The sequence below is a fragment of the Hypanus sabinus genome, chromosome 10, assembly GCF_030144855.1.
Source record: "Hypanus sabinus isolate sHypSab1 chromosome 10, sHypSab1.hap1, whole genome shotgun sequence".
Classification (NCBI taxonomy): Eukaryota; Metazoa; Chordata; class Chondrichthyes; order Myliobatiformes; family Dasyatidae; genus Hypanus; species Hypanus sabinus.
The window spans coordinates 81,647,230-81,661,078 of NC_082715.1; the positions used below are offsets into that span (position 1 = coordinate 81,647,230).

General features: G+C 38.0%; 1 protein-coding gene across 1 annotated transcript in view; it reads right to left on the reverse strand.

The window, feature by feature from the left end:
- Window positions 1–13,849, reverse strand: part of col21a1 (collagen, type XXI, alpha 1) — a 192,301-nt gene that overhangs the window by 70,080 nt on the left and 108,372 nt on the right. Inside the window, exons 12-16 of the mRNA XM_059983461.1 lie at window positions 11,705–11,758; window positions 10,313–10,366; window positions 10,176–10,229; window positions 10,027–10,080; window positions 3,798–3,851 (exon numbers count right to left, since the gene is read on the reverse strand). Of these exons, the coding sequence (XP_059839444.1) occupies window positions 3,798–3,851; window positions 10,027–10,080; window positions 10,176–10,229; window positions 10,313–10,366; window positions 11,705–11,758 (270 nt within the window). The remainder of the gene's footprint in view (window positions 1–3,797; window positions 3,852–10,026; window positions 10,081–10,175; window positions 10,230–10,312; window positions 10,367–11,704; window positions 11,759–13,849) is intronic.

Consider the following 13,849-nt stretch of genomic DNA (forward strand, 5'->3'; position numbering starts at 1 on the left):
TTTTCCAGACTTCATCCACTTCTTGAAATGATTTTTGCTCAGATCAACCTTCTGCAACAGTTCCGAAATGGCTTTTTTTCTCTCATCTCCATCTGGATATTTTTGAGCAAAGGCTGCATGTTTATTTTGGAAATGTCTTGCGACATTTGACTTTTTGTTGTTTGCTAGTTTCTCATTGCATATTAAGCATACCGGTAAACCAGTCTCGTCAGCTGTGAAAGCAAATGAATCTGCCCACATATCATTAAACGTTCTGATTTTTTCAGTCACTTTTCTTTTTTTAGAATTCTCCATAGTTAGCCTACCTTGGATTGAAAAATTAAAGAAATCGCGCACTGGCGGGTGTCAGGCATTGGCAGTGGTGACGTATATTAATAGCAACAAAAAACACGTTTTATTTAGATTGTACAAGATCACCATAATCTTCAAATTTAGAATTACATTTCAAAACAAACTAACATAAAATACATTTTAATTAAATACTGACCATTTATTTTCCAAAGCCACAGGGAGCCACAGCACAGAGATGAAAGAGCCATATGCGGCTCCGGAGCTGCGGGTTGCCGACCCCTGCCATACACACACCATTCTGTATTAAAAAATGCATGTCCCTGTACATCTCATTTGAATTTGTCCCCTTTCATCTTAAATACTGTACCTGACTCTGGTAAAAGACATTTCAACCTTGGGAAAAAGATACTAGCTGTCTAGTTATGCCTCAGAAACTTATAGGCCTCTCTCCAATCTCCCCTTCAGCATATTCCATTCCAAAGAAAACAATTCAGGCTTGTCCAAACTCTCCTAATAGCACATGCCCTATAATCTAGGCAGCATCCTACTAAGTTTCTGCACTTTCCAAAGCCTCCATATCCTTCCTAAAATGGAGCAACCAGATTGAATGTAATACTTCAGATGCATCATAACTTCTTGTCCTCAATAACCTTCCCATTATCATCAATAAGCAGAATATTGCTTATGTTTGAAATCTGAAGAGGTGGCAAAAACATTGCTGTAAGTATTTAGCGGGTTCAACTGGATAAAAATGTTATAACTGAAAGCAATCAAGGTAACTGTTTCTTTCTACATGGTTCTTGCTTGATTTGTTTAGCCTTTTTATTTTTACTGCATGGTTTTAATTTTTCTTCAAATACCTTTTTTAGATTTCATTGCACCAGTGCAAGTATTAAACTGTTAAAATGTTGAAATTATTAAAAATACTAAAATATACAATTCTAAGAAGGAAAAAAGTGAAGGAAATTGACTTAAATATGGAAAAAGTTAGCAAGATATTAAACAAGCCATGGAGATACCCATTTAGTTTACAGAATACAAAAACACTGGCACAAAGCATGAAAGAATATTCCCTAAAATTTTGGAAAAATAATGTTGAGATTAGCTGGAGCAGATTTTGATTGTGCTAAAGTAAAGTCAGATGTGACAGTGAAGGCAAAATTACAAAACCTTAATAGTGAAATGCTTCTCCAGAGCCCAAAATTCAGAAAGCTCACTCACCATGAACTTTAGTACTGTAAAAGTATAGCATGTTTTCATTCTAAACAATATACTCTCAACTGTTAAATATCACTTTGCAATGAATACTGCTGTTCACTTTTTGGTGTTGCAATTTTAAGTATTTTTAAACAAAATATAGTATTTTTTATTCCATTTTTGGGATCTACAGGTTACTGGGATTGGCCATCTATAACTGCCCTTGGGAAAGTGGTGGTGAGCAACCTGCAATCATTTTAGAGAGGCTATTGGAGAGGGTGTTCCAGGAATTAGATCCAAACAGTAATATAATGGTGGGATAAGTCAGGGTAGTGTATGACTTGAATGGGAACATGCATGGGCTGGTTGTCACATGTGCTTAAAGTGACTAGAGATTGAGGGTATAGTTGTGGGAAGTGGCCAGTGCATTGCATTGATGCTGGGCACTCCAGCTGCTGCCCAATAGTGAACGGAATAACTGTTTATGGATTTGAATGGAGTACAAATCAATTGAGTGCTAGGTTGTGTTTAGCTTCATGACAGCTATTGGAGTTGCACCCATCCCTACCGATGGAGCATTTTCCAACACACTCCTGACTTGTGCTTTACACATTGTATAAAAGCTAGGAGTTTCAGGAGGTATGTCAGTTGTTGCAGTATATTCAGGCTCTGATCCACTCTGTACATGTAGCTGGTCCTTTTAACTTTCTGGTCAATGTTGATACCCAGTATTGTGAAAGATTCAGTGATGGCAATATACTCATGAAAAGAAAAAGCATTCAGAGATGCTCTTCTGCACACCACCGTTACAGTGCATAGTTATTTGAGTTACTGTCACCCTCCTGTCAGCTTGGATCAGTCAGGCCATTCTCCTCTGACCTCTCTCATTAATGAGGTGTTTACTCTCATAGAACTGCCACTCACTTTTTTTTGGTTTTTCACACCATTCCAGTTCAGCAATTCACTCTGAAATCTGGTTGAATTACATGAAACCATGTTGGGTCCTACTCTCATCTATCCAAGCTGCTCATAATTTCAGGATTACCCTAAATACAATGGGTTATTTATCTAAAACAATTATTTTGCGATGCAGTTCCTTCCTACCGTAGTACTAAACTCTCATCTTTTTATATTATCTGTCCCATTTCCCTTTATACTCATTTTTGAGCTCATTTTGACATTTTTATCCTCTTCCTTTGCCTTTAACACTATTCTCACTAAATCATCTAACTTTCCTGTTTTGCTACTGTGGTAGCAAGTTAATAATCAATTCTTGCTCTCAAAGACTGCCTCCCATTTCCTTCACAAAAGCCATTATCCTCACTTCCAATAAATCCTTTGAAATTTGTTGTTGCAAATGGCTGTCCTTATCTCCAACCTCCCACTCCTCACCTGAATTAATTTGCAGTATTGTACTTAATTAACTGAGAGAAAAAACATTCTGGGGTGGTGGTGGGGGTAGGGGTGGAAATTGAAATCACCGTACTATTTTAAATCATCACATCATAAGTTTGATAAAAGAAATATACTGTATTACCAATTAGTTATTGCACATACTGCATCAGAAATGATAGAGGTGTATAAGATGATGAGAGGCATTGAATGTGTGGATAGTCAGAGGTTTTTCCCCAGGGCTGAAATGGTTGCCACAAGAGGACACAGGTTTAAGGTGCTGGGGAGTAGGTAGAGAGGAGATGTCAGGGGTAAGTTTTCTCACTCAGAGAGTGGTGAATGCGTGGAATGGGCTGCCAGTAATGGTGGTAGAGGCGGATAAGATAGGTTCTTTTAAGACACTTTTAGATAGGTACATGGAGCTTAGTAAAATAGAGAGCTATAGGTAAGCCTAGTAATTTCTAAGGTAGGGACATGTTTGGCATAACTTTGTGGGCCTAAGGGCCTATATTGTGCTGTAGATTTTCTATGTTTCTAGAAATCCAGGCTATTGATAATGATTGGAAGGAAGTAATAGTGTTCTCTTATTTCTTACAATGAAATTTCAAGTATAAAAAATTAAAATACAGAATTTAAAAAAACTTCTTTATGTATTCAATGGTTGCTTATATAAATTATATTTAAGACTCCTTGTGATTGAAATCGGTATTTTGAGATCATGTCAAGATGTGCAATGATACTGGTAGCTCACTTTACACCAACTTGAAAATTTGATAGAGTGTAAAATAAGCTGATGGTTCATGACTGTCAGAATTACTCTACAACAAAAGATTAATTACACCAATACTTTAAATAAAGAAAAAATTCTGCACATGGAAAACATAAATATCTAAATATTATGTCTTAAGTCTACTTACAGGCTGTCCTGTTGACCCATCCAGTCCTGGTAAACCAACTTCTCCATGTTCACCCTCAATAAAATGAAACATATAATTAAAGAACAGCACTTTAAAAATATAATGCAAATAATTGGCCACTCTCTACCCACTCCCAACAATAAATTAATGAAGTATTAATATTAAATAAGATGTATCAATGCCAAACCATACCCCTTGAAATTCTTTTTTCCAGATTCATTTTCTGATGTAATTGTTTCCTGATTTGGGGAAGTTGTGTTATATCAGTTTCACAGCAATATGCTGTGTTTTCTTACAGAGGTGAGACAAAGCACAAATTAGGAGACTGCTTTGCACTCTGTCTGCCACAGCCATCTGCAAGACTAGTTGCAAAACATTTTAATTCTACTCTCCATTCTAACACTAATCTGTCTGTTCCCACATTCCTCTGTCGGGTAAGGGTAAATTGGAAGAATAGCAGCTCATGTACTGCCTGTGTATTCTACAACCCAATGGCATGAACACTGAATTCTTCAATGACTGATAATCCGCTCCTCCTCCTGTTCTCTCTTCTTCTAATCTACCCAGGTCCTTTCACACATACACATCTTCCAAAGCCAGTACCCAACCCCCAGGGCATCTTCCAGTTTCCTTTTCCCTTTACCAACACCATCTGCCGATTGTCCATACACTCCTTCCACTGAGTCCCCTTTCCCCACTGTTCCTACATGCCCATTACAACTCTTATTTGTTTCTTCTGCTTCCAGCATTTTGTCTTCGTTTCAGATTTCCAGCATCTGCAATTCTTTGATGTAAATGTAAGTCACTATTTTACTTGGATGAAGTGTTAGGGAGCTTAACAGTGGGACAAAACAAAGAGGTTGCATTCACCATCCTTGCAAGCTAAATTGAAGTGGAAAGAAGGGGGCAAATAGACATGAGTTTGGAGTAGTCCAGACCATTATAAAAAGGAATAATCCTTTTAAGATGCTGAAAGGAGAGGAAGAAGAAAGATACATTTGCGGTGGCAATTTAGTAACTCTACTCTATACCTTCTCTCTGGCTTTGACATCCTTCTTACAGCATGATGACCAGGTTTAGGCATAATAATCTAAATAAAGTCTAATTAGTATTTTAGCTATTAAAAACTGATCTAACTAACTTATGCAATACACACAAAATGCTGGAGGAACTCAGCAGCCCAGGCAGCATCTATTGAAGAGTACAGTCGATGTTTTGGGCTGAGACACTTTAGTAGGACTGGAGGGGGAAAAAAAAAGAGGGCTGCAGAGATCACAGAGGGGAGCAGTGAACCCATTGTTGAAGGGAAGATTAAACCTTTTTCCAGGGTATGCATCCCTTGAAGAGACTTTGCAGTGCAGTAATCCACTACACTGAGAAAATCTGTAGATGCTGGAAATCCAAGCAACACACACAAAATGCTGGAGGAACTCAGCAGGCCAGACAAGACTTTTCTCCAGTCCTGCTGAGAGGTCTCAGCCTGCAACATTGATGTACTCTTTTCCATATGTGTTGCCTGGCCTGCTGCGTTCCTCCAGCATTTTGTGTGTGATGCTTGGATTTCCAGCATCTGTAGATTTTCTTTTGTTTCTAATTAACATGGTTATTAGGGAAGAAAATCCTTATTATTTGCTGTATACAACTCAGATCCACTACTTTAATAGAGAACTAATTGCCTCTTAAATGCCATCTGAAATGTCCTGTGATCCATTTCAAAAATGTACAATGAAAACAAAACAGTTCAATGATCAGTATTGCCCTTGGCATAAGGTTTAGACATGGTGAAGGCAGAACTAGATCCAATGGCACTCACAGAGTTCTCATTCTAACCTTGGGATTTTTTACAAAATATGTGGCTATGAGAATATTAATCTTATTTGTGAGACAAGCAAAGTGAAAGACTACTGTATTATAATCATCTTTGAGTTTCACCTCTTACTAAATATCGTATAATCTTCCATGGTGATTCATGTAATCACCCCAATTAGACAAACCTGTCAGATGCGGAAACACAAAGATATACAATGGGGAGGAAGAGGCTTTGACATTAAGCCCAAATTCCATGAAATCTCAAGGCAACATGTCTAATACAGGCAAAGAAGTCTTCTTTTGATTATCATGTTATGATTCTCTTGATTCTCATTAATTTACTGTGTACACTTTAGTTAGTCTATGTAGCATGAAATACCAAAATGAACAACATCTGAATCCTACCTTTGGATGGAAAAAACTCTTAGATTAGTAATTGATTATAAACCATTTCTTCACTTCTCTTTTGAACTTCACTATGCAGAAAAAGCCTGTACACAACCCCTATCATTCAGCATACTTTTATCAAATCTCCCCCTCATTCTCCTTCGCTCTAGGGAATAAAGTCCTAGCCTATTCAACCTTTCCCTATAACTCAGGTATTCCTGTCCTTGCAACATCCTTGTAAATTCTCTTTCAATGTTATTTTTATATCAAAAGGTAAATGTGAACAGACTTTTTCTACCAAGTTTGAGTGAGACTAAAACTAGAGGTCATGAGTTAAAAGGAAAAGGTGAAATATTTAAGGGGAACATGAGGGCGAACTTTTTCACTTCGAGGATGGTGGAAGTATGGATTGAGCTGCAGTGGAAGTAATGGATGCTGGTTTGCTTTCAACACTTAAGAGAAATCTCAACAGGTACATAGATGGTAGGGGTATGGAGGGCTATGGTCAGAATGGATGGGACTGGGCAGATTAATATTTTGGTGTGGCATAGATGGGCCAAAGAGCCTGTTTCTGCACTGTAGTATTCTCTTTATGACTCTCTCTCTTCATGTAACACAACTATCATATTTCCTTGTATATCAAAAGTATGAATAGTTTATGTGAAAGTAGAAACAGGATGATTTGGCAGATAGATGCATGGCTGAGAAGCTGGTGCAGGGAACAGGGTTTCAGGTTCCTTGGATCATTGGGATCTCTTCTGGGAGAGGTCTGAGCTGCACAAAAGGGATGAACTATACCTGAACATGAGGGGGACTAATATTCACGCAGGCAGGTTTGTTAGAGCTGTCAGGGAGAGATTAAACTAATTAGGTAGGGGGATGGGAACTGGCACGATGGGACTCAGGATAGGATGGATGGTGAAAAAACAAAGATAGTGTGCAATCAATCTGTCAGGAAGGGAAGGCAGATAGAACAAAATTGCAGCCAACAGGGTGAGTATCAGTGCATTAGGGATGCAGAATCAAAAAGGGGAGCAAACACAGCACTCAAAGTGTTATTTTTCAATGCACAGAGTATAAGAAATAAGTTGGATGATCTGTTGCACTTTAACAGATAGCTTTAACTTTAACAGATAGTCGGGTATGATCTAGAGGCTATCACTGAATTGCAGCCAAAGGATAGTTGTAGTTGATAGTTGAATGCCCAAGGTTACACAATGTAATGGAGGGATAGAGAGGTAGGCAGAAGGGGTGGCACGGCACTGCTGGTAAAGAATGGCATCAGATCATTAGAAAGATATGACATAGGATCAGAAGATGTTGAATCCTTGTGGGTTGAGTAAAGAAACTGCAAGGGTAAGAGGACCCTGATGGAAGTTATATACAGGCCTCAAAAAGTAGCTGGAATGTGGACTACAGATTACAACAGGAAAGAGAAAAGGCAATATTATGATAGTCATGGGAGATTTTAGCATGCAGGTAAATTGGGAAAATCAGGGTAGTAATGGATCCAAAAAAAAGAGTGAATTTGTTGAATGCCTATGAGATGGCTTTTTAGAGCAGCTTGTTGTTGAGCCTACTAAGCCTACTGTGTGTTATGTAATGAACTGGAGATGATTAGGGAGCTTAAGGTTAAAGGAACCCTTAGGAGGTTGTGATCACAATACAGTATGATTGAGTTCAACTTGTAATTTGATAGAGAGAAAGTAATGTCTGATGTAGCAGTATTTCAGTGGAGTAAAGGAAATTACAGTGGTATGAGAGAATAGTTGGCTAAAGTAAGTTGGAAGGAGATGCTGGCAGGGATGACAGCAAAGCAACAATAGCTTTGGTTTCTGGGAAAAATGAGGAAAGTGCAGATAGATATATTCCAAAACAAAGAAATACTCAAATGGTAAAATAGTACAACCATGGCTGACAAGGGAAGTTAAAGCTGATGTAAAAGCAAAAGAAAAGGCATACAACAAAGCAAACATTGATAGAAGTTTGAGTGGAAAGATAGAAGTGGAAAGATAGAGGATCAGGAAGCTTTTAAGACCCTACAGAAAGCAACTACAAGAATCATTAGGAGGGAAAAGATGAAATATGAAAGCAAGCTAGCAAATTATATCAAAGTGGATAGAAAAAGCCTTTTCAGGTACATAAAATAGAGATGAGAATGGATATAGGACTGCTAGAAAATTAGGCTAAAGAAACAATAACGCGGGACAAGGAGATGGCAGATAAATTAAATAATTATTTTGCACCAGTCTTCACTGATGAAGATACTGACAGTGTGCCAGGTGTTGAAAGGTGTGAGGGAAGAGGAGTGAGTGCAGTTACTATTACACGGGAGAAGGTGCTCGAAAAGCTGGAAGACCTAAAGGTATACAAGTCACAAAGATGAGATGAATTGCACCCTAGGGTATTGAAAGATGCAGTGGTAGAGATTGTGGAGGGATTAGTAATGATCTTTCTAGAACCATTGGACTCTGGCATGGTTCCGGAGGACTGAAAAATTGCAAATGTCACTCCACATTTGGGATGTAGCAAAAAAGAAATTATAGACCAGTTAGTATTGTGACCTCAGTAGTTGGGAAGATATTGGAGACAATTGTTAAGGATGAGGTTCTGGAGCAATAGGTGATACAGGACAAGATAGGAGATAGTCAGCATGGTTTCCTTAAGGGGAAAGCTTGCCTGATGAACCTGCTGGAATTCTTTGAGGAGATTACAAGTAGGATAGATAAAAAGGATGCAGTGGGTGCTGTATATTCGGCTTTTCAGAAGGCCTTTTACAAGGTGCCCACATGTGAGGCTGCTTACCAAGTTAAGAGCCCATGGTATTACAGAAAGATTACTAGCATGGTTAGAGCTTTGGCTGATTGGTAGGAGACACTGAGTAGGAACAAAAGGATCCTTTTCTGGTTGGGTGTCCATGACTACAGGTATTCCGCAGGGGTTGGTGTTGAGACCACTTATTTATATGCTGTATATCAATAATATTGATGATGGAATAGATGGCTTTGTTGCCAAGTTTGCAGATGATATGAAGATTGAGGATGAGCAGATAGTGCTGAGGATACAAGGCGGCTGCAGAAGGACTTAGACAGATTAGGAGAACGGGCAAGAAAGTGGCAAATGAAATACAATGTGGAAGATGCATGGCCATGTATTTTTGTAGTAGAAATAAATGTGCAGACTATTTTCTAAGCAGGGAGAAAGTCCCAAAATCAGATGCAAAGGGACTTGGGAGTTCTTGTGCAGAACACTCCAATGGTTAACTTGCAGGTTGAGTTGGTGGTGAGGAAGGCAAATGTAAAGTTACCATTCATTTCAAGAGGTCTAATATATAAGAACAGGGGTGCAATGTTGAGGCTTTATAAGGTGCTGGTGAGGCATCACCTTGAGTGTTGTGAACAGTTTTAGGCTCCTTATCTACAAAAAGATGCACTGGCATTGAGGACTGTTCAGAGGAAGTTCACAAGGATGATTCCTGGAATGAAAGGATTATCACATAAATAACGTTTGATGGCTCTGGTCCTGTACTCGCTGGAATTTAGAAGGATGGGGGGGGGGGTATTATTGATATACAGCATAGAAAGAGTCAATGTAGAAAGAATGTTTCCCGTGGTGGAAGAGTCGAGGACAAGAAGGCACAGCCTCAGGATAGAGGAGCTTCCATTTAAAACAGAGGTGTGTAGATTTTTTTTTTGGCCAGAAGGTGGTGAACTTGTGGAATTTGTTACCACAGGCAGCTGTAGAGGCCAGGTCCTTGGGTGTCTTTAAGGTGGAAATTGATAGGTTCTTGATTGACCACAGCATCAATGGTTATAGGGAGAAGGCCGGGGTTGGGGAGGGACTGAGGAGGTTAAAATAGGATCATCCATGATTGAATGGCAGAGCAGATGATGGGCCAAATGGCCTAATTCTGTTCCTATGTCTTATGGTTATGAAATGTTTAGGAAAATGCAAAATATCATAGAAAATAGAAGTCTCCAGTGATTAATAAATGTGGTAATGGGATTGAGATCAATCATATATATGAACAAACCTTTGTGCCAGGAATCCCGGGTAGGCCATTTTTTCCATTTTCACCATGTCGACCCTATCAAATAAAAATGCACATATTTGCTATTACATTAATGTGTAGACTTTATGCTGATATAGTTTAGTATCAAACCTTTAATCATTTAAACTTACTGGAAACCCATTTAATCCTGGATAGCCCTGAGAACCTTTGTCGCCTTTTGTACCCTTGAACAAAATATAATACTAAGATCAGTATTTTTGGAACAATAACTTACACAATAATTATTTTAAACTAACTTCCCAAATACCTTTTTACCATCAAAACCGTGTCGGCCCGGTTCTCCTTTCAAGCCCCGAGGACCCTGAAATACAATTAAAATGCATAATATTCAAACAAGAAAAGTGTGCCACAAGAGATCTCAACAGGATAATTATAAGAATTTGTTCCCTATATCCCATCTATGCATTCCAAATTAGCTGTGTTAATTTTTACTGGCATCAACTTCTGTTCCACTTAGATTAAGTACACAAACATTTGTATAATTCAAAGAACTAGAACAATTAGCCTCATTATAAACACTTTATAGCTAGTAAGTAATCTAGTATGTTTACTGATATACAGAAGACTTGTGTAATTATTTATTGGGTAGTCAACTCTAGTAGACATTATATCCATAATAACTAAATACATTTGGACAAAAACACAACTACTTTTGTATTTTTGGCTAAGGTGAAGAAGTATCAATGCGTAGAGTTATGGTAGGATGGTGGTAGTTAGCTGAGAATCTACATCTAAATGCGCCATGAGGTGCACTTGTGTTGATGATCAGTGAGGAAGAGATGTTAAAGCATAGAATCATGACCTACAAGAACAGGCTCTTCAGCCCCAAATATGCTAAACTTATAAAATTAGTAATCAAATGCCCTTTACTTCCACATATCAAATGTCATAACTACCATCCTGTCTACACTGATTCAAGGACTAAGGATTTATAGTTGGGGAGGGATAATTGAAAATGGTTAACAGCAAATTTCCTTAATATTGTTTTCAAGCTTCATTGATGTTTCAGTGTTAATGCTAAACATGACTACCATGATCCCTCCTCTAACCATGCTACAAAATAAATATCAGTATCAGGCTCAGGTAAATCTGCCATATATGGTCCCAAGCCTGGCTGCAAAAAGGGGGAGAGTTGGGCATGGGGCTAGCAACGCCATCCCTTAAAAAATGCCAGCAGAAGCTCTAAAGACCACATCCCTGGGAGAGGAAGCATACACCAAAAAGATGAGCTACACCTGAAGACAACGTGAAAGACTGTCCTAGGACAGCAGGGAGAATAGGGCTTAAGAAAAGCAAGATCAGGCTTATGTAAGAACCTAACCTGGAACATCATAGTTTGAAGCCAGCAGGGATGACTTGTGGTGCGAGAATGTGTTAATGTTTAGGAACTTATGAAAGGTCAGCGACCTGAAAAATTAATCTCTTTCACTCTTGCAGCTGCCAAATCTTCCTATAATTTTCTATTTATCAGATTTCTCGCATCTGTAGTGTTTGCACTCTGTCATTAAATCTGACCAAATAAAGAGGGTAGGAGAACTTTCTAGTGATTCGTTTTGCTTCTATTGTTCAGAAGTTTTTCAAATATACAGTTAAAGTGGTGTACTTCAACATTAAAAAAAGGAACCTCTGCTTTGGTTACCATGGGGCCTTGTTGTCCTGATAATCCTTGTAAACCTGGATCACCTTGTTTGCCCTGGCAAAATAAGAAAAGTATTTTTTTTAACATATCTCATTTTAAATTCATTCCAATTTATCTACTTTCCATACTAATCTATCAACAACTGTAGGAATAATTACATTGGATATTTAAACTTCTCACTTTGGTTTTTTTTAGTGACAGATTCCTTACTAATGTCATGAATAAAATATTTGAAATACCAATTAATTTTCAGTATCAGATATATATTACACTTTTGAGCTTATGTACTCATCTGATTTAATCATGAGCTGACTCTTAGGCATTATTATGTATCCATAAGGCCTGAGATTGTTTCTCAGAATGCAACGCGCACAAATGTCTGAAAAACTTTGAAAAACTGCACATGTTGTAAATCTGAAATAAAAAGGAAAGTACTGGAAATGTTTAGTAGGTCAGGTAGCATCTATGGAAATAGAAACAGTTAATGTTTCAAGCCTGATATCCTTCTTCAGACTGGGAAAGACAAACAAGTTAGTTTTAGCAGAAAATGTGGGGGAGAGAATAGGTGGAAAAAAGGGAATTTCTGTGATAGTTTTTGACAGGATAAGCTAATGTGGCAGCAAAGAAGTTAAAATCATATTAATCTTTTTTGCATGTCAAATATGGAGTCAGAGGTAAAGTTGTGGGGCATACCAGCAGACACCTCAATACAAAAATTTAATAAGAGAAAAGGTGGCAGAGAAGCTTTCTCCCCCATATAATCACATGAGGTAAAATACTTATTTCCTTCCATCATTCATAGACCTAAACAATCCTTTCAGGTGAAGCACTGATTCACTTACGCCTCTTCCAATCTAATATACTGCATGAGCTGTTCACAAAATGCCCCTCTTTCCAACGGAGAAACCAGGCACATATTGCGTAATTGCTTTGCAGAGCAACTGTACTTAGTCTGCAGGAGTGACCCTGAGCTTTGTTTACCTGTCATTTTAATTCAGCATCTCTCTCCAACTCTGTCTCCGGTATTTTACAAAGCGCACTGCAGCCTGAGGTGTAATGCCTCAACCTCCATCTGGGCTTGTTGCAGCTTGCAAGATTCAATATCAGATCCTCTGACACACTCTTACAAAGTTATCTTTGTATGGTAACTGACCTGTTTTGCTTGCCACCATTTCCCCTCTTTTTTCACCTTTTTCTTGTTTGTGTTGTTTGGCCTGGTAGGCATTATGGAGAACAAACAACTCATATATATACACACACACAAAGAAATAAGTTTCATCTGATCTTAACTGCCCCTTAATTGCTACATTGTTTCTTCTGCCTCAGTATACCAGAGATTTCCCATTATTTCCTCCACCTCTGTTGTCTATACTAACTTGTTTCTCTCTTTTCCTGTTCTGATAAAGTGTGCTGTACTGGACCTAAAATGTTAACTGTTTCTCTTTCCACAAATGCTGCCTGACATGCTAAGTATTTCCAGTTTTATCACTTTTTTTTTTACATTCTTGTAATAGGTGAAATGACTTCTGTATTAAGCGTCTTGATTCTAATTCGATTGCTCATTTCTTGCTCAAAGCTAAGCTATGTGCACATGCTAGGTAAACTGTATCATTTATTCTCCAAAGCTGTTTGTTTAAAATTTCATCACTCTTTATTCCTGTATGAAATTAACCTTAAAATCTATAGTTTGTGTAGAAAATAAAAGCATATGATAACACTGAGTCAAAAAGTTAGATGATACATCAACATAAAGCTGAAAGGCTGAAATGGAATGAGGGCAACAGTTTTTCCCAAATGTGAATAGAGGAAACTCCTTAAGATACTGCAGGTGAATTTTATCATAGGTTTAGGATATTTATTAATCTACTAAAGAATGGTGAAAAAATTGAATTGTTTGCACTAAGTTCCCTCATTCTTTCTGAGCCTGCTTTTGAATCGCCCTCATGGCGTCCAGGAATTTCCATAGCTTCCACTGTGTAACTCAGATAGAGAAATTCAACAGTTGTCAGGAATCACCTGGTGCAAAAGTGGAAAATTGCATGTCTGAAATATCACAAAACTTTAAACTCAATTAATGTTTCTTTTAAAGCATCAAGTTGCTATTTTGCTGAAAGATGTAACTTAGATTTTACAAAGTTCTTATAA